The sequence below is a fragment of the Podarcis erhardii genome (genome assembly GCF_964252035.2).
Source record: "Podarcis erhardii genome assembly, chromosome: 15".
NCBI classification, from domain to species: domain Eukaryota; kingdom Metazoa; phylum Chordata; class Lepidosauria; order Squamata; family Lacertidae; genus Podarcis; species Podarcis erhardii.
The window spans coordinates 30,086,179-30,105,044 of NC_138505.1; the positions used below are offsets into that span (position 1 = coordinate 30,086,179).

The 18,866-nt window shown below is 43.5% G+C and overlaps 1 protein-coding gene across 1 annotated transcript in view; it reads left to right on the forward strand.

The window, feature by feature from the left end:
- The window catches only part of LOC309330892 (septin-2), a 58,637-nt gene that overhangs the window by 14,375 nt on the left and 25,396 nt on the right, over positions 1-18,866 (forward strand). Inside the window, exons 5-10 of the mRNA XM_081842829.1 lie at positions 3,547-3,670; positions 9,713-9,847; positions 11,133-11,250; positions 16,122-16,223; positions 16,473-16,618; positions 17,998-18,081. Of these exons, the coding sequence (XP_081698955.1) occupies positions 3,547-3,670; positions 9,713-9,847; positions 11,133-11,250; positions 16,122-16,223; positions 16,473-16,618; positions 17,998-18,081 (709 nt within the window). The remainder of the gene's footprint in view (positions 1-3,546; positions 3,671-9,712; positions 9,848-11,132; positions 11,251-16,121; positions 16,224-16,472; positions 16,619-17,997; positions 18,082-18,866) is intronic.

Here is an 18,866-nt window from a genome sequence, read left to right on the forward strand (position 1 = left end):
CCTGGGTGCAAGTAGATAAATAGGGACCGCTTACCAGCGGGAAGGTAAACGGTGTTCCGTGTGCTGTGCTGGCTCGCCAGATGCAGCTTGTCACGCTGGCCACATGACCTGGAAGTGTCTGCGGACAGCGCTGGCTCCCGGCCTATAGAGTGAGATGAGCGCACAACCCTAGAGTCTGGCAAGACTGGCCCGTACGGGCAGGGGTACCTTTACCTTTACCTTTTAGTAGGAGTGTGTCTGTTTGGGGTTCATGCTAGCTGGGAAGCCACTTCTCTCCTGCTTCCCTACCCTGATACTATAAACCAGGGTTGGAGCACCTTCCATAGGCTGCATGCCAGTAATGGGCCAGGCCAGAGGCAAAAGTGGGTGGGGCATAACTGTGACACTAACTTCTGCACAGTAGGCTACATTCTAGCCTCTCAAAAGTCAGAGGCTTCTACACTCCCATGTGCAGCCTACTTCCACCTGGGCAGGTGAGAAGACGCATACCAGCTAGGCAGAAAGGGTGTGTGGAGTGGCCTAGGGAAGGAGGGCAGCCGTGGGAGAGTTTCAAGGGCTGGGTAGAGAGGGCTGGAGGGCCACAGTCTGCATTTGGCCCATTGGGTCTGAGGCTCAGGCAGAAGATCCTGCTCTCCCCAGCTTCCTGTTCTTTTCTTTTCCAACTGCTATTCAACATTATTATTAGTTGCTTGTTGTGCAAAGGTCTCCAAGTGGCTTATAACACATGTAGAACCTAAAAAGCAGATATTGGGGTTATAGCACTCTTAATTCACTCTTGTGAATTCTTAATTGTAAAAAATTGTAAACACTCTTAATTGCAAACAATTGTGTGTGGTTTTTTTGTGTGTGGCCTTCTTACATTTTCATATTTCTGCATGTAGATACCTCTCTTTTGTTTCTCAGTGGTCTGTTTTTGGCTATTATTTATACTACTTTATGCCAAAATAAGATTGTAAGGGGTTTATGAATTAGAAAAACCAGTTATACAAACATTGTTACTTAAAATAGAGAATAAAACATTGGAGAAATTAAAACAGAAGGTTCAGGTACATCTTCAAAAGCCAGTGGGATGGCAATATGCATGGTTCCTCTCAAAGTTTTGTTGGCACTTGCCCTCTGAGTTTGCCATTAGAAGGACTATTATGCCTCTGAATGCAGTTGCAAATGATTTAGCCTAACACATGCGCTAATACATCCAGTTAATCCTCAAAGTGCTCCAGGGTGCAGGAGTGCTTGATTGAATAGTATACATGCTAATATTAGCCCACTATTGAGGTGGAAGTTACTGTTTTTCATCTTCCCAGCTTAGCATGAAGCAGAGTTCCCTTGTCATCTGCTGGAGCTTGTAGAAAGACAAGGGATCTCTGCCTCCTTCTAAGACAAAGACAGTGAGAGATTATAAGTGCAACAGGTGGGTTTGGAGGATTGACATGGATACAAAACTCGATTAACTGAGCCCAAGATTTTTCATGAACTGATTGGCTCAATTAATATTGCAGTCCTAATAAATATATATTCAGGCTTGCACCTTTCGTACATCATTATATAAGGAGCATGTTGCAAATTGTTCCTTATCCCATTCAACTTGGTTCCTTTGCTGCCTTTTGTCCCATGTTCTTTTTCGCATCACTGCTTCTGTTGTTTGACTTCAAAGTGCTTCTCACTTGTCGCTGAAATCGTTATATTGTCTACCTTGGTTGTCTTCTAATTTCCCACAGTGTTCTTCCTATCTATCCTTTAAGGAATGACTTAAAAGAAGAAGAAGAAAAAGCTTCAAGCTTTTTGGAATGAAGTGCCATAAACTAGCCCGTTGACAGGATCCTCAAGGGCCACTCACTGTGTTCTGCGTGTCCAAGGCAGCTTCATTCTTGCTTTCTGAACTGTTTCACCCCAACTGAGACACCACATGACAACTAACAGCCACCATAAAACCATAAAAGTGGCAGTAAAGCAACCATTAACCATAACACAATTACTCTGTTTGGGTGTTCATTCCATGTGAGTGCTATTATGTGGAAGTGGGACATCATGACTATCCTTCCTGGCCCTAACCCCATCCAGAGTCCTACCAGCCCTACCCCCAGGCAGTCATCCATGCATGGGGGGGGGGGGAGCTCCTCTATAGGAGAGGTAGACCTGCTCTTAAGTTACCCCTGTGATTTAGAACCCTGACTGCCCAGAGTTCTAAGTCATAGGGAGGCAACCTGAATACTTAAAGCAGGCTGCCCTATACAGACACGAGTTCTCAATGAGACTGTTGGGTTTCCCCACTTTCCTGCACTACGTGATTATAGAGCTGGGTTGAACTCCCAAATAGGCTTGTAGGATTGCCAAATTGCAAACAGCAGCAATACTATCATATCCACCCCACATATTTAAAGCACTCTTAGACCGCTCTGACAGTCATAGAGAATCTCGGGAACTGTAGTTTGTTAAGAGTGCAAGGAACTGTACCTCTGTGAGGTGGGCACTACAGTTCCCAGGATTCTCCGTGACTGTCAAAGTGGCCTAAGAGTGCTTTGTGACCTAAAAACACAGCAGCCAAACTGAAACTGAAACAGATTAATGAGGAGCCTGATGAAACACACTTCTGTATAGCATTGCCTTAGCCTGATTCCTGACTGTGAAAAGGAATGGCATCACCTGGAGAGTCGGTGGAAGAAGATTGGAAGAAATTTAAAGATTATTTACAGAAACATTGTAAAATTAATGAATGTTAGAAGGATGTTGGAACGAAGTTATATGGCTTTAGCAGAAATGTTATAAAGGATTAAGTAAAAATAGATTAATTGGCCAAAGGTGGAAAAGAAAGGTTAGATTGTGTTAAGACAAATTATAGGGCAAAAACAGAAAGTTGGAAAGGATTTGCTGAAATAGCTAATTGAACTAGAATACAAAAAAGGGAGGTGTGAGGAGGTCAATGAAACAAGTAAATGAAAGATAAGTTATGGGAATATTTGTTGTGTGTATTTTTTTTAAATTGTTTCTGTTTGTGTTTTTGTTTTGTTAAGTAGTGTTTTCTGTTTTTTTTTTCCTTTCTTGTAATGTATTGTATTGCTTTGTTTTGTTAAACTTTGTTCTTTCCTTTTTTCCTTTTTGTAATCCTTAAACCCTTAATAAATATTATTTTTTTAAAAAAAGGAATGGCATCAGCTGGGTTTCATGGGGCAAGGGTTTCCATAACTAGGGAGCTGTCAGGGAGAAGGCCTTGTTCTTCATTCTCACCCTCTGCACCATCAGGTGGTGGTGAGACATGGAACAGGGTGGTCTCCGTGGCTACAACAGAATCGTCAAAATCCTCATGCTACTTTCGAGTTCTTTGAGGGCAACCACTGAGGAATTCTCAGTAAAGGCTGGGCACATGCATTGGATACACAGGAATCCTTGGGGATTCAGACTGGCCATAGGAAGCATTTCTTTTCTGTGGGATGTCATTTCCAGCCTAATTTCTATTATATATTCCCTCCCTCCCTCAGTAGTTTGAATAACATTTTACTGCTTTGTTGGCCAGGAAACTTTTAACATTATATGACATTTCTCTTCTAGAGAAAATAGAGAGAACGGTCCAGATTGAAGCTTCCACCGTAGAAATAGAGGAGCGAGGGGTGAAACTCCGTCTTACGGTAGTCGACACTCCAGGATATGGAGATGCCATTAATAGCCAAGACTGGTATGTTATTTCCTCAGGTTGTGATGCTGACTCTTCATATCTGTCCCAGGCTCCCATTCTGTTGTTTACAGCTTTGGTGATGCTTTAAACTGTTTTAACTCTCATGTCTTCCTATTGGTGCTGGGGATTAGGCAGCAGAGACACAGCTTCAAAAAGCAGGATTGAGCCTCCCCATGCATCAGATGATGTGTAGAAAGTTCAATCCTGCTTGGGTTGGGTGTACCAAGTCAGTTCCCAAACTTCCCGAACCTTGAAGAAAGCTTGATTGAACATTCCCCCCACATCAGGTGATGCATAGGGCAGAGGTTTTCAACCATTTTGAGTCGCTGGCTGCCTTGACCAACTACATTCTTTCTGCGGCACCCCTGTGGGGCTCAGGAGCCCAGTTATTTCACCCCTTGCCTGCAGACCTGGCCCCCGCTCACGCTTTTTCGAACATGCTCCCTTGCGGAGTGTTCCCCTCAGCCTCCCCTCCCCTCCTTGGGAGTCCTCTGGGCAGCCACAGCCACCACCCATGGTCTCTGAGCTGCCCCCCCTGCCCCCAAGAGAGGTACCTCCTCACACTTCCCCACAAGGGCCTGTGACTTGTCTGTCCATTCCCAACAGCAAGGGCTGCCTCAGCTCCTGGCAACCAGCACTCCCTGGCCAGCCCCAGAGGCACCATTCGCTTGTGGAGTTTGTAGCCAGGGCTGCAACAAACGGCTGTGCAAGCCTTTGGGAGGCAGAGACGTGAGAGGGAATCAGAGGGAGGGAGGGAAGGAAGGAAAGAGGGACAGAGGCCAGTGTTGCCCACGGCACCCCTGACCATCATTCAAGGCATTGGTTGAAAACCACTGGCATAGGGAGTTCAATGTAGCGTTGCCATATTTCAGAAAGTGAAAACCCAGACAAAACAATTGACCTATTTTCTGGGGGAGGCGATCGTGTGCCACAACAACAACAGCCGCTGCTTGGTGCCCAAGCTGGAGCACCGCTTCTCCCACAGCGAGCAGCGCACCCCAGGGACAGGGAGTCTCACTGTTGCAGCTGAAACAGCATCTGGGTGCAAAGCAATGGTAATTGGGAAGCCAAACATGTATACTTTAAAGTGCATTGTGGAGTGCTTTGGTGTGGATCCGTCCCGCGTGCTCATGGTGGGTGGTTGGCTGGAGACATGAGTTGCCATATGTCCAGGTCTTCTTAGACATTTTAAACGGAAATTACATATTCTGCCCAGACACCATTTTTGGAAGCAAAATCCCGACAATGTCTGGGATTTTTCGGACGCCTAGCAGCCCTAGTTCAATGCCTCTGTAGAGGTTCACTCCAATAAATGCTGTAAACTGGGAGCAACTGACTTTTATGATGGGTTGAAAAACAATATTTCAAGCAGATGCTACGTATCCTTCTGCTTTGGCCTTCACAGTATTGTTAAATAATTTTGCTTTCCTGGAGTGATTTTTCTAGTCTTTTTGCACAGGATCGCTTTTAACATTTTCTGTAATAGTTGACTTAGAATTTCCTTCTGTGGGATCTCCAAGCCCCTTTAGCTTGGCTATTGTGTTGCAAGTAGGACTTCCTGTTGATTGTGTTCTGATGCCGTGTTTATTCTTCGGAAATGTTTCTTGCGAATCCTGCGAGTTTGAATCCCCACCCACTTTTTCCGGCAGGGAGGCCGAGCAAGCGGCAGGCAGCAAGATGGTGTTACGGTCCATCATTGCATTACTGTTGTTGAATTTGCAACAGAGAATTAAATTTGCAGAATAGGATTACAAGGGCTATGTAGAAACTATTATTTCTCCCATCTCCCTACGTTGGAGGCTTCAATTCCCTTTCTTTCCACAGTGAATAAGAATGTTCTAGGGTTTGTAAAAACTATCTTCTCAACAGTATTTATACTTTTAAGAAAGCAATATATCACATATTTACACAGCATGCCCCTGAAAATGTTGGCCGCCTGGCACAACTTACCCGAGCTCAGGGTGTGACCCACTGTTGAAGACCAGTCTTCCGTGCCACTTCTTGTTTTGTCTTACCACTTGAACCCTCATCTGCTAGTCGATCTTGATTACTTTCCCGTGAATAATCCCTCAGGCAGGATCCAATGGAAGACTGATATTCTGCCTACAGCGTCATTGCTATGTCCCAACTGAGAGTTAGCGTAGTAGAACGATGAGATTGGGGGACATTCCAGCTATATACTCACCAGGAAGCTGTGATCAAACATTGTTTCCTTAGTCTCAGGCCTCATTTGCCCAGCTCATCTGTCATACAGTATAATACCGGCTTATTTTATGGGTTTGTCATTAAGGATAGGAGGAATAATATAATGTGACGTACTATGAGTATGTAAGAAAAGTGATACATACTTTTTTAAAATGCCTTTGCCGTTCTAGGACTCTAGCGGCTATATTAAACCTGTCATGTGGCTCTGTGTTAAATAAAAGGTGTCAGGTGATATTTCCTCTGTTCTGAACCTTTTGTTCCACTACAACAAGACCAGTCTTTCTGGGCTGCTGCCTTGTTAGGTGGAAGGAGGGCGTGTGTTTTGGCAACATTCGGCTTATTTCATTTTCTCAAAAACCATTTTTTTCCCTATGGAAAAAAAAAAGATTGCTTTGTTTGCTGTTGTAATGCATAGTACAGGATATGGAGTTGTTTAACTAATGATACTGTTGTGGTGGAAAGCAGGTGCTTCCCGGAAGGTAGAATGTACAATTCACTGCTGACTTACACTTACAGAAAAACGGAACAGCAGTGAGGACTTGAAAGGAGCACGTAAGCAAATTACAGTGACAGAGAAGCGCTAAGTAGAGTTTTTCTGGCACAACACGCTGAGGTTTTCCCTCCTGATCATATTTCATCAGCCCCACTTCCCTTGAATTGCCAAACCTTTTTTGTAATTCCTGTGGAGGTAGAAAAATTGAGGAAGCTTGGTATACGTGTGTACTATCACCGTCTCACCATGAACCCTTTGCTTTGGGGGTGGGTGTTTGGATGTGACTTCTGTGGGAGGCAGAACAGGATTTGCTAATTTAACAGTTTTTAGTCATAAGGGAACTGAAGACAAATAATCTTAGTTTGTAGCTGAGTGCAGTATTGCTTGTACTGTAGTAGAACTTTCAAAAGAACTATTCTATTTACACAGAAACTCCCAAAATAGGAAACTTCCATTTATTTACATAATAATAATAATAACAATAATAAAATTTTATTTATATCCTGCCCTCCCCCAGCCAAAGCCGGGCTCAGACGGCTAACAACAGTAAAATAATATAATACAGTAAAATAAAATAATACATTATTTGAATACCTTTAATAACTGATATGTTCTGGGCAGTGAACAGTGTTTTGTAAAATGGTGTAAAAATACAGTGGTACCTTGGGTTAAGTACCAAGTTTGGTCCAGAGGTCTGTACTTAACCTGAAGCACCACTTTAGCTAATGGGGCCTCCTGCTGCCACCGCTCCACTGGAGCACGATTTCTGTTCTCATCCTGAAGCAAAGTTCTTAACCTGAAGCACTATTTCTGGGTTAGCGGAGTCTGTAATCGGAAGCGTATATAACCTCAAGTGTATGTAACCCGAGGTACCACTGTATGCAGTTAATCACAATAAAAGTTAATCACAATAAAAGTAGATATAACACCACCAGTCAGTCATATAAAACAGTATTAAAAAGCACCAGATGTTCTTAAGAATTTGAAACACCATGGAATATTAATAAGGTCTTCATCTGGTGCCAAAGAGGCCATAATGTAGATACCAGGCAAGTCTCTCTGAGAAGGGCATTCTGCAACTGGGATGCCACCACTGAAAAGGTCGTCTCTGCCCATTACCTAAGAACCATATCCACCCTCTACCCCAGGCTTCCTCAACCTCGGCCCTCCAGATGTTTTTGGCCTACAACTCCCATGATCCCTAGCCAGCAGGACCAGTGGTCAGGGATGATGGGAACTGTAGTCTCAAAACAATCTGGAGGCCGAGGTTGAGGAAGCCTGCTCTACCCTGATCCTAAACCCACCATCTGTATTTTAAATCCTAACTCTTTCTTCCCCAGCATTTTGCCCTTCAGGAGTCCCCCCTTCCCTTAACAGTCCTACACTTCAAGCAATTCTTGGTACCCATTCAGAGAGCCAGTGTGGTGTAGCGGTTAGAGTGTTAGGTCATAGCATGACCTAGAGACTCAGGGTTCAGATCCTCACTCGGCTGTGAAGCTCACTCGGTGACCTTGGGCCATTCACTGCCAGTGTTGTATAGTGGTTAAGAGTGGTAGACACATAATCTGGGGAATCGGGTTCGCGTCTCCGCTCCTCCACATGCAGCTGCTGGGTGACCTTGGGCCAGTCACACTTCTCTGAAGTCTCTCAGCCCCACTCACCTCACTGAGTGTTTGTTGTGGGCGAGGAAGGGAAAGGAGAATGTTAGCCACTTTGAGACTCCTTCGGGTAGTGATAAAGCGGGATATCAAATCCAAACTCTTCTTCTTCTCTTCTTCAACCTCACCTACCCCAGAGGGTTGTATTGGGCATTAAATGAGGGGGAGAATCATGTATATCACCTTGAGTTTCTTGGAGAAATAGGTGGGATAAAAATGCAAGCAACAAATAAACACACACACACACACACACACACACACACACACGTACTTGCAAAATATTGTGTACACTGCCCTTCTCAGCTTTCAGCTTGGTTATGTTTGGGTTGTAAAAACTTCAGGTGGAAAACCCTGAGGTTCGGAGCCAACATTGGGGTGGGTTTGAGAGTTGGCAGGGAGAGAAACATCAGGTATGACGCTTCATGAGGTTTGTAACCCTAATAACTCTAGTCCTAAAGGAAAGGAGGGAAGGGAAAGGGCTGCGAAAGAGGTGACTCAGAATTAGTCAGCCTTTTGAAAGTGTTCCTGCTTTGGGTGGGTGGCTTCCTTTTTTCACTTGTACTGAATTCTGCTGGCATTTGACTGTCACGTGTCCAAGTCATGCTGCGTGTTGCGCTGTAAACATGGTTTATGTTGGTCCATAATGTGGCAGCCCCACCAAGATCAGTCTGCCTTGAGTCAGCCCCCACATGCTTAACTCATTACAGTACTTTAAACCAGTCTAGGTGATTGGCACTGGCTGCCAGCCAGCTCCCCCCTCCTCCTTAGTGTCAGTATTACCTTTGTGGATTTCAGCAAAGAGGAAAATAGGAACAAAGGCAGAACTAGACCCCTTCTGCACAATACATATAAAGCATCATCATACCACTTTAAACAGTCATGGCTTCTCCCCAGAATCCTGGGAACTGTAGTTTAAAGGGGCTCAGAGTTGTTAGCAGACCCCTATTCCCCGCTCCAGAGGGACGCGGGTGGCGCTGTGGGTTAAACCACAGAGCCTAGGGCTTGCCGATCAGAAGGTCGGCAGTTCAAATCCCTGTGACGGGGTGAGCTCCCGTTGCTCGGTCCCTGCTCCTGCCAACCTAGCAGTTCAAAAGCATGTCAGAGTGCAAGTAGATAAATAGGTACCACCCTGGCGGGAAGGTAAACAGTGTTTCCATGCGCTGCTCTAGTTCGCCAGAAGCAGCTTAGTCATGCTGGCCACATGACCCGGAAGCTGTACTCGGCCAATAAAGTGAGATGAGCACTGCAACCCCAGAGTCGGCCATGACTGGACCTAATGGTTAGTGGTCCCTTTACCTTTACCTATTCCCCACTCAGAGCTACAGTTTCCAGGGTTCCCTGGGAAGAAGGATCCATTTGTTAAACCACTCTGGGAAGTGTAGCTCTGTGAGGGGAATCGCTGGAAGGAGAAGGGGGACAAAACTAGGTTGAATTGGTTCCACATCCCATTGGCTCACGCTCAACTTATTGTTGGGCTTCCTGCCCCCGTCCAAGTGGGCACCAGTCACCACTAATGGTTGTGAAGAAAAAATGGGAGGCACAGAGTGTGAGGAAGCATGCTCTGAATGCCTTGAAGGTTAGGGCTTCTAGAGAAGAAGCAGTAAGAAGTAGAAGCTAAATAGTTCACAAGTGGATGCAAACCTGTCTCATCACAAGTTCCTCCTTTTCCCTTTTCTCTCACTGCAGTTTCAAGACCATCATCCACTACATTGACAATCAGTTTGAAAGGTACCTTCATGACGAGAGCGGCCTCAACAGGCGCCATATTGTAGACAACAGAGTTCATTGCTGCTTTTACTTCATATCCCCCTTTGGACATGGGTAAGAAAAGATTTGCATTCTAGGGTAAACTTTTTTTCACCATTAAGCAGCCGCTGGGGAAATTCCAGCAAAGAGATTTAACCACCTTACGAGCAAAGCAAGTTTCTTTGTTGTCAGTCGGCCAACTCAATTAAAATCATCTTTGGGATTAATGACCTCCATTTCAGAGAGGATTTGCTATTAAAACTTGTCAGGGGCACGTATTAAAAATGGATGACTATCTAGAAACTTAAAAGTTGTAATAACTATGTCTTTTCATATGTGTAAATGGAAAGTTTAATTAAGCATGTCAGCCACCCACATTTGAAGTAAGTAGTTTTACTTTTCACCTGGGTCTTGGAAGTTCTGTTTGTTCCCAGCAAAAGTAGAACTTTCTTTAACTTACAAGAGTTATACTTCAGCTTAAACTCTAAAAATGGTTTACGCCCTCCTGCCCCCAACTGAAATAACAATATTGAAAATATTGAACATTCTAAAACAATGATGGGGGGACCTGTGGCCCTCTAAAAGTTGCTAGACACCAACTCCCATCAGTTCCAGTCAGCTGGCTATACAGTCATACCTTGATTCTCAAATAGAATGTGTTCCAGGAGTCCTTTCGACTTCCGGAACTGTTCAGAAACAAAGACACGGCTTCCGATTGGCTACAGGAGCGTCCTGCAGCCAATCAGAAGCCATGGAAGCCACGCTGGATGTTCGACTTCCGAAAATCATTCAGAAACTGGAACACTCACTTCTGGTTTCCGATCGTTCAGGAACCGAAACGTATGAGTTCCAAGGGGTTTGGCAACCAAGGTACAACTGTATTGATGTGATGACAGATGAGTGTTAGAGACCAAGATCTAAATTTGGGAGATTGCAGCTCAATGGGAGAAATGTTCATTTTAAAAATTACTCAATGATATTGAAAACATTAGCTTAAGAAGCTACTGAGTATATAAGCAGGTCATGGGCAATGGAAGTTGTGGTCCAGCAACGTTTGGCGATCCTCTGCAGAACCCCCCTGCCCAGTGGTTATCAAAACAATATCAGCAGCAGGACTAAACACAAGAGCAGAGGACTAATTCTGTTTGTGGAATTAAAGAGGGAGATAAATGAACCACCCATGAAAGGGTGTTCTGGAGTTCCAGGGCTGCATTTGCAAAGGCCCTGCTGCTTGTTGGGATCTTTTTGACTTTAGATACATAACAGATGATCCATAAGATGCTGCCAAGGATATCTTCACTCAGGACTCCATTAATAATTATTGAGGTTTCCTCCCCCCCCCCCAATAATTGATACACAGGCTGAAGCCCTTGGATGTAGAATTCATGAAAGCACTTCATGGGAAAGTCAACATTGTCCCTGTGATTGCCAAGGCAGACACTTTGACACTGAAGGAGAGAGAGAGACTGAAAAGAAGGGTATGTATGTATAAGCTTTAAAATGCCACATCCCGTTTCTGATGAGTATATGCCTTAGAAAGTTGTGTATCTGTTTGCTATGCATTTGGACACCTCTTAATATCCCATAACCAAATTACAGTTCCTGATATCACTTTTATATATATTAGGATTGGACACCATTTTGAATCAAGATAGTGGAATGAAAACTGCACTGATTTTTTGTTTTTGTTTCATGCAGTTCCTGAGCAAATGCCGAGTAGAAGGCTGTTTGCATTATATTAAGAGTGTATGCAGTCCACCTTTATTCCATAATGAATTTCATTCATGCTGCCCATCAATTAAATTTACAGGGTGGCTGGCATAAGTAGGGAGGCAGCTGACAAACACCTGTTCTAAAGGAGGAGGGGCGAGTATACTTTCTCTGTGTTTTCAGATGACACAATTCGGTTATAATGGGCATCATTTTAGATGTTCTCTTTAATTTCTGGTGCAGAAGAGGGTGTGCCTCTTCTAACATGGCACTTGAAACCTGCATCTTTTGTGTTTTGTATTTTTTAAAAAATGTTTTTGTTCAATCTGTTCTCCTGCTAATCGGACAGCACGTTTTAGTCTGTCAAATGGGCAGGATGGAGCGTTATTTTTAACTGCTCTTGATTTTTCAAAAAGGTAATGAATAAATCAGAGGGCGAGGAGGAAGGAATAAACGCAACCAAAGCAGGCTGTTTTCCTTATCACGAGTATTTACACACCACTCTTCAATTAAATTCCCTTGCATTAAAAGGGAGAAAAGGACTGTTGATCTTCACAATCATGGGGTGGGTGGGAATCATTTTATGCAAGTCATTTCATTCAAAAAGTAGCATTTTGATTGATGGAACTGCCTGTTCCTTATTAGTTAATTAAGCAATTAGTTGCAAAAAGTATAATGTGCTAGAGCTCTTTCCAGGCTGCTGTCTGATAATGCAAATGCGCTGAAACTATTCCTCTTAGTCTAGATTTAACAATGCACACTTGTAAATTTAATGTTGTATTGTTTTTAACACTTGATTGAAAGCCGCCCAGAGTGGCTGGGGAAACTCAGCCAGATGGGTGGGGTATAAATAATAAATTATTATTATTAACGTTCGCTATTTATTTTGCTTTAAATCAGAGATGGAGAACCTTACTCAGCCAGCATGCCCTTCTGGGCAGCCGGTGTGGGTGGGGACATGCGGGGGGGGGGCAGGCAGGACCAGAGGCAGACGTGGGCGGAGCAATGAATGCAGATTTTACCTTTGTAGGTTGGTTTCTACACACACTTGCATGCGTTCCCCTCTGTCCTCCAGACAAGCAAGAGGATTGATCAGAGTTTGAGAATGCACGCCAAAACACTTGGGGTGTGAAGCAGGGCTGGTGGAGAGTTCAAGAGCTGCATTGCCCCCCCCCCCCCGCCTGAGGATCCTCACCGCTGCTTTAAATGAACACCAGCTGCAACAAAACCGTTGCCTAATAAGGAGCACTTAAAGGACAAATAAATATAAACATCTTAGCCCTTTGGTCCGCTTGGGTCAGCCATTGTTACCAGCAGCTTAACCAAGATTGAATGCTTTTAATGTTGATCCAGAGCTTTGAAAGCTTAGCTACTGTATATTTTTCTAACTCAAAAAACATCTCTGTATTCAAAATCTGTAATCAAGGCAGGGGATCAGGATCTGCCTCTCCTGATGGAGCTTTGAAGCCTTTGCTAGGTTTTTTTTTAGATGTCTCTGCCATTTGGCAATCAATCTAAGGTAATGCGAGGGGGTTTTTGGGCTTTGTTTTTTGTCCTGAATTGTGGAGAGGTTTTTTTTTCTTTTTTGGAATAAGCAGAAAGCTTAGTTGTGGGGCTTCTGTCAAGGAAACCCAGCTTGGTGTAATTCCTGTTTTGACTCTGTGGAATTCGAACTTCGTTTTTCATTTTTAATATAAAAACACCCTTCTTTTGAGTGAGAAGAATTGGAGGGCAGTTTCACAAGCTGCGTGCTGCAAAGCCGCAAGAGGAAATCTGCTCAAAAGAATGATTACATGAGAATGGGGATTTGGGGGAGGGGTAGGGAACCTTGGATTTTGACTTCTTAACACATTTCCCCGGGGAATGCTAATCTTTAGGAACCACAGAACCTCCTGGGGCCAATAAAACCGATGTCCGAAGCAGCAAAATGTTGCTTCATTGTTGGGAATATGAAAAGCAGTTTGTTTTTCCTTGAGATTTGCTCCCCCCCTTTCCCCTTTCAGGAAAGCACTTGGCTGAACAGCTGTGATATATTATTCCAGCACCCTTGTTGGGTTTTTCCCGCCATTGTTCCTCTTTTATCGCTAAGATCTCTGCCCAGAGAAATGGGCTTTCTTGTTCCGTGCCTCTGGTGAAAGGCAAGCTGCAATGCCACCCTGCTCCTCTGCATTGAGACTGACTTTCTGTTGTGTAGCAAATGCTAGAGATGCTGTGCCTTTAAAACCAAGCTGTGTCAGGCATGCTTCCTTAAGGAAGTACCGAGATTTGCATAGAGAATACATTTCCTTCTCCAGTGTGTTGGGTTTTTTGGTGGACTCGCTATTTGTTGTTGGCTATTTATCTCATTTAATGATTGACGGTGCGGAAGGCCGTAGAGCAACTCCATTGCTTTCCCTTTCTGTGAAGTCTTTCTTGGGGAACTTTTTCAGTGCTCAGATTGACCACTGACCCCTTCCATTCTTCATAACCCATTCTGGCTGAATGGGCTGGTTCACAGCATCAGATGTACCATATTCGCCCATCACCCCTGCTTCATCTCTTTACCTGTGCACTGGCATTGATGCTTCTGTCGTGGTGCATTTAAACCACAGTTTCCCATTCAAACCAGGAAACTGGCTTAATCTCTGATTACTAATCAGGGATATACAGTGGTACCTCGGGTTACATACGCTTCAGGTTACAGACTCCGCTAACCCAGAAATAGTACCTCGGGTTAAGAACTTTGCTTCAAGGATGAGAACAGAAGTCATGCTCCGGTGGCGCGGCAGCAGCAGGAGGCCCCATTAGCTAAAGTTAAGAACAGGTTAAGAACAGTTTCAGGTTATGAACGGACCTCCAGAACGAATTAAGTACTTAACCCGAGGTACCACTGTATACCTAGAATCTGATCCCAGTTAGTAAGTCAAAATTAAACCAGAGATTCTGGAAACTGTGGTTTGCACAAACCACAATAGAAACAACACCATGCTGGTATGCAGCGGGGAGTATGTGGACAGGCTACTTGTTCTCAGCTTAGTAAATAATGGCTTATTAATTCAAGGTAGTGTTGTCTGAGGGATATGAGTAGCGATTTGGTCTAAACCACAGAGCCTAGGGCTTGCTGATCTGGTTCACCAGAGGCGGCTTAGTCATGCTGGCCACGTGACCCGGAAGCTGTCTACGGACAAACGCTGGCTCAACCCCAGAGTTGTCTGCAACTGGACCTAATGGTCAGGGGGTACCTTTACTTTTTAGTGTTGTCTGAACAAGAACTACTTGCCTTTCACAAGTCAGGATTTTCTCTGGATGTCTTGGGTTTTCTCTCCAGAAGCCCAGTTGCTTCAAAATCATGCCTTTGGGAGGCTTGCTGGATTTTACACAATTGAAAATTATCTTAGCCTTTTGGGTTCTGTGCGGGAGGAAACGCCAATTCATAATTTTGTTAAGCTTCAAAGTGTGTCACGATTGCTTCCCCCCCCCCAAATAACAGCTGAATTTTGCAGTGCTAAACAGATTCATTCCCTGTTGCAAAATTATTTTTTCTTTTTCTTTTACCAAACACTCCCCGCTCCACAATAACAAGCTAAATAATTAATAACTCTTAACTATTCTTCTGTCTAGGGATAGTGTTTAAACAGTAACTTCATATTGCAATCTAGTGGCATTTGCTAGTGGAAGCAATCAATTTAATTTAATCATCACGAAGGAATGTAAGAAAAATGGAAGAATAGGTCAGTGCTTTAGGAACAAATCCCTTAATAGCTGAAATAATGCAAGCTCTGGGGTTTGAGTGGCAACAACATAAGAATACAATTTATTATTAATGGTAATCATTTCATTTATGTCACAACTTTCTCTCCAAGGAGCTCAAGGTGGTGTACACGGTTTCCCATCTTCTAATTTACTGTATTTTTTGCTCCATAAGACGCAGCTAGTTTTTAGAGGAGGAAAACAAGAAAAAAAAATATTCTGAACGAAACAGTGGATGTATGATTTTTGTGGTTCATGCTGTGGCCACAGACATGTGATCTGATGGTGATTTGGGGTAACCCAATGAAAAAATCCTGAGGATTCATGTGGATCCGTGCTTTGTAACCACGTTTTTGCGCCATTGCGGCCCCACGCAACAGTGGGTGCATGATTTTGCTTTAGTTTTCCTGTTCCCCCCTTTGCAAATTTGCTGTCTTTACCTCTCCCCTCCTAGGCAGCCTCCTTTATCTCTAGCGTCCCATATCTCTCTTCCCGATCGGCAAACGATCAACGGCTTTGTTTCAACACCTACTTCCCGCTTTCAAAAGAAAAGCATGATCTGCTTTTTGCCCCTGGGCAATTTGGCTCCAAGGACCACACATTCGCTCCATAAGATGCACAGACATTTCCCCTTACTTTTTAGGAAGAAAAAAGTGTGTCTTATGGAGCGAAAAATTCGGTAATCCCAAAAACAACACCTTGAGATAGGTTAGACTGAGAGTGAGGGACTGGCCCAAGGTAACCCAGGGAGATTCATACCTGGGCAAGGATTTGAACCCTGGTCTCCCAGATCCAAGTCTCAACACACTGCACCACCGCAGGCTCTCAGAATTCATGTATGTACACCTAATGTAGAATGTAACTAAAAATCGCACCTGCGTTTTTGTCTCTTGCTTGCCTGCACCCATAGGTTTTAGATGAGATTTCCGAACATGGCATAAGGATTTACCAATTACCTGATGCAGATTCTGATGAGGACGAGGAATTCAAAGAACAGACCCGAGTTCTGAAGGTGGGTTCAACATCAACAGGTGCTAAATTAGGCATTTGTCTAATTTAAATGTATTCCTCGTGTAGGTGTTAGTTTTGCTATAATTATTGCATATAGGAAGGCATATTTACTTCTCACTTTTGCAGTTGAAATAATACCCTTGCCAACATCTCACAACTCCAGTTTCTGGGTATTAAGTGGCAAGTTGACTCATACCATTGTCATTATTCATTGATGATCTTATAAAATGGAATTTATTGACTCATCTAGGCTAGCATTCCTTTTGCTGTGATTGGGTCCAACCAACTTATTGAAGTGAAAGGGAAAAAGATCAGAGGTCGCCTGTATCCCTGGGGAGTGGTGGAAGTCGAGAATCCGGAGCACAATGATTTCCTGAAGTTACGCACCATGCTGGTGTAAGTAGAGTCCCTTATTTAGTCTTAAACTACAGGCATCTCTAACAAAATGTGTTTGTTAGAGAGAGATCCCTCTTGTACATACTGTCCACAAAAACATGTTCGCCTGTTTAGCTGCAAGGTTTACGTGAGAACTCTGCTTCTTTCTTTATACTGAAACTGCTTTTGTCTTTTGTTTCTTGGCTAAATAATCAATAAAAATATGTTGTTAGGAAATAGGTGGCTTGCTTTGATTGGAATGTACCATATTTTGAAGCAGAAATCCTTAAAGGAATTTAAATTTGAAATGTCAGGATGTTTCAGAATTCATCTTGATCATATTGCAGCTCTGATTGGCAAGGGGGATTCTTGGAATCTGAGTTATTTCAATATTTGCTTTTGCAAGAGATTGGAGTTGATTTTAGTTTTATTCTGCAATGTGTATCTGTTCTGAATCATAGCCACAAGATATGTTATAGCTTCATTGTCAGTGTATAGATTTCTCTCTCTCACCCCTCCGTACATGCACACGCACCTCCACTAATGCATGTTATCTCCTCTGACAATGCAATTGTACCAAAAAAGATTTGAAACAAGTCAAGCGGAGCATTCCTTGCAGCAAGTGCTGAGAAACTAAATATAGTAAAATTCCAGGAATATGTTAGGGTTGATAATCCAAAAAGTGCTACTTAGCTGTGTGACTCTTAATAATGTCTGAGTTATTCCTCCTAGGGTAATTCCATTAATCAGGCTTTGTGGGTTACAGCAATTCTGTAGCATTTGATTCCATTATACATCCTTGGCTTGGTAAAGTTTCAGTGAAAGATTTCCCCCTGCTGGATTGTTTCCATGTCACATGTGACTTTCACCTTTGAAGCCACAGTGATAGTGAAGACTATTTCTGCAAGTAAGGTGGAGGTTCAGATTCTGTATTTTATTGTGTCTGTAGGTCAAGTGGTCCCCCACACTCCCATTTTCCTTCACATATGACACTTTCCAGGCTAGGAAGTTCCTCTTAGCACCACATTTAAGAAAACATCCCAGATAGATATTTTTCTAAAGCGGGTAGACCTGTGTGAAGCTTACGAATATGTAGCACCGCAGTAGAGAATTGTTGAGGATGTGGGTTGTAGGAACAGAATACTGTCTGTTTTTACTTGAAGTTTGGAATCGGTTAAAATTAAAATTAAGCTTATGGATCTTGTCATTGAAAAGACAGAAAATACAGCATTTCAGTTACTATGGGTTAGTAAAAATGGAGAAAACCATTCATTCATGGCATGAAAAAAAGCACTTGCATGAATCATGTCTGTATCCAGTTAAGAGATGAACCTAACTTAATAAAATTTGACTCAGGAGCTCCTGGCAAAGGAAGTTAAAAGCTGCATTTCTCGTTTCAGGACCCACATGCAGGATCTTCAAGAAGTGACTCAAGATTTGCACTACGAAAACTTCCGGTCAGAGAGGCTAAAACGCACCGGCAAGTGAGTCCCTCTCTTGAGTTGTGCTTTCTCCCTTATGACTCTGCCCAGCCTTGCTCTTAAAAGTAGCTTCAGAAACAACCCCCTCCCCAACTCCTGTATCTGCTAATCTCATTCTCGTAACTTCTCCCTTCCTTTTCCTAGCCTGAAAACACACACGGAAACCAAGGGGAAGGGGCTCCTGTTTTAAATTGCTTCCTCTGTGTTAATTAACGGGAAGAAACCACTGATCCAGCTAGGATGGTGTGTGTGTTTGTGTGTATGTGTGTGTGTGTGTGTGTGCAAGCTCCAGAAAGTATACCAGCTAAGGGCTTTGTGAAATATCACATCTCTCTCCCCCACCCAGTATTCATTCAGTAATTGATGTAATCTTTGGGTTGTATCCAAACTTTTCTTGTTTCCGCAAGAACTGCCGCTTGCTCAATGGAGAGTCCACTCCCATGCACCCCCCAGATCTCTCCTGGGGATTCCCCTGATCCTCTGGAGGTGTCTTTAGGTATGTGCAAATGGGTTGACCTTGTTGGATGCAACCCTTTATTCTTATGTTGCCCATCTGACTTGGGCCATTAAATAGATATGGGGAATATGCATACAAACATTGAAATCTGCCTTATACTATGTCAGGCTGTTTGTTCATCTAGCCGTATTATGCCTGTTCTGTCCGGCAGCAGCTTTCCAGACCAAAATCTTCTCCCAATGCTACTCCCTGAGATCCATAATCTACGATTGTGACACCCTGTAGCTCTGTAGTACAGCACATGCTTTTCATACAGAGAGTCCCAGGCTCA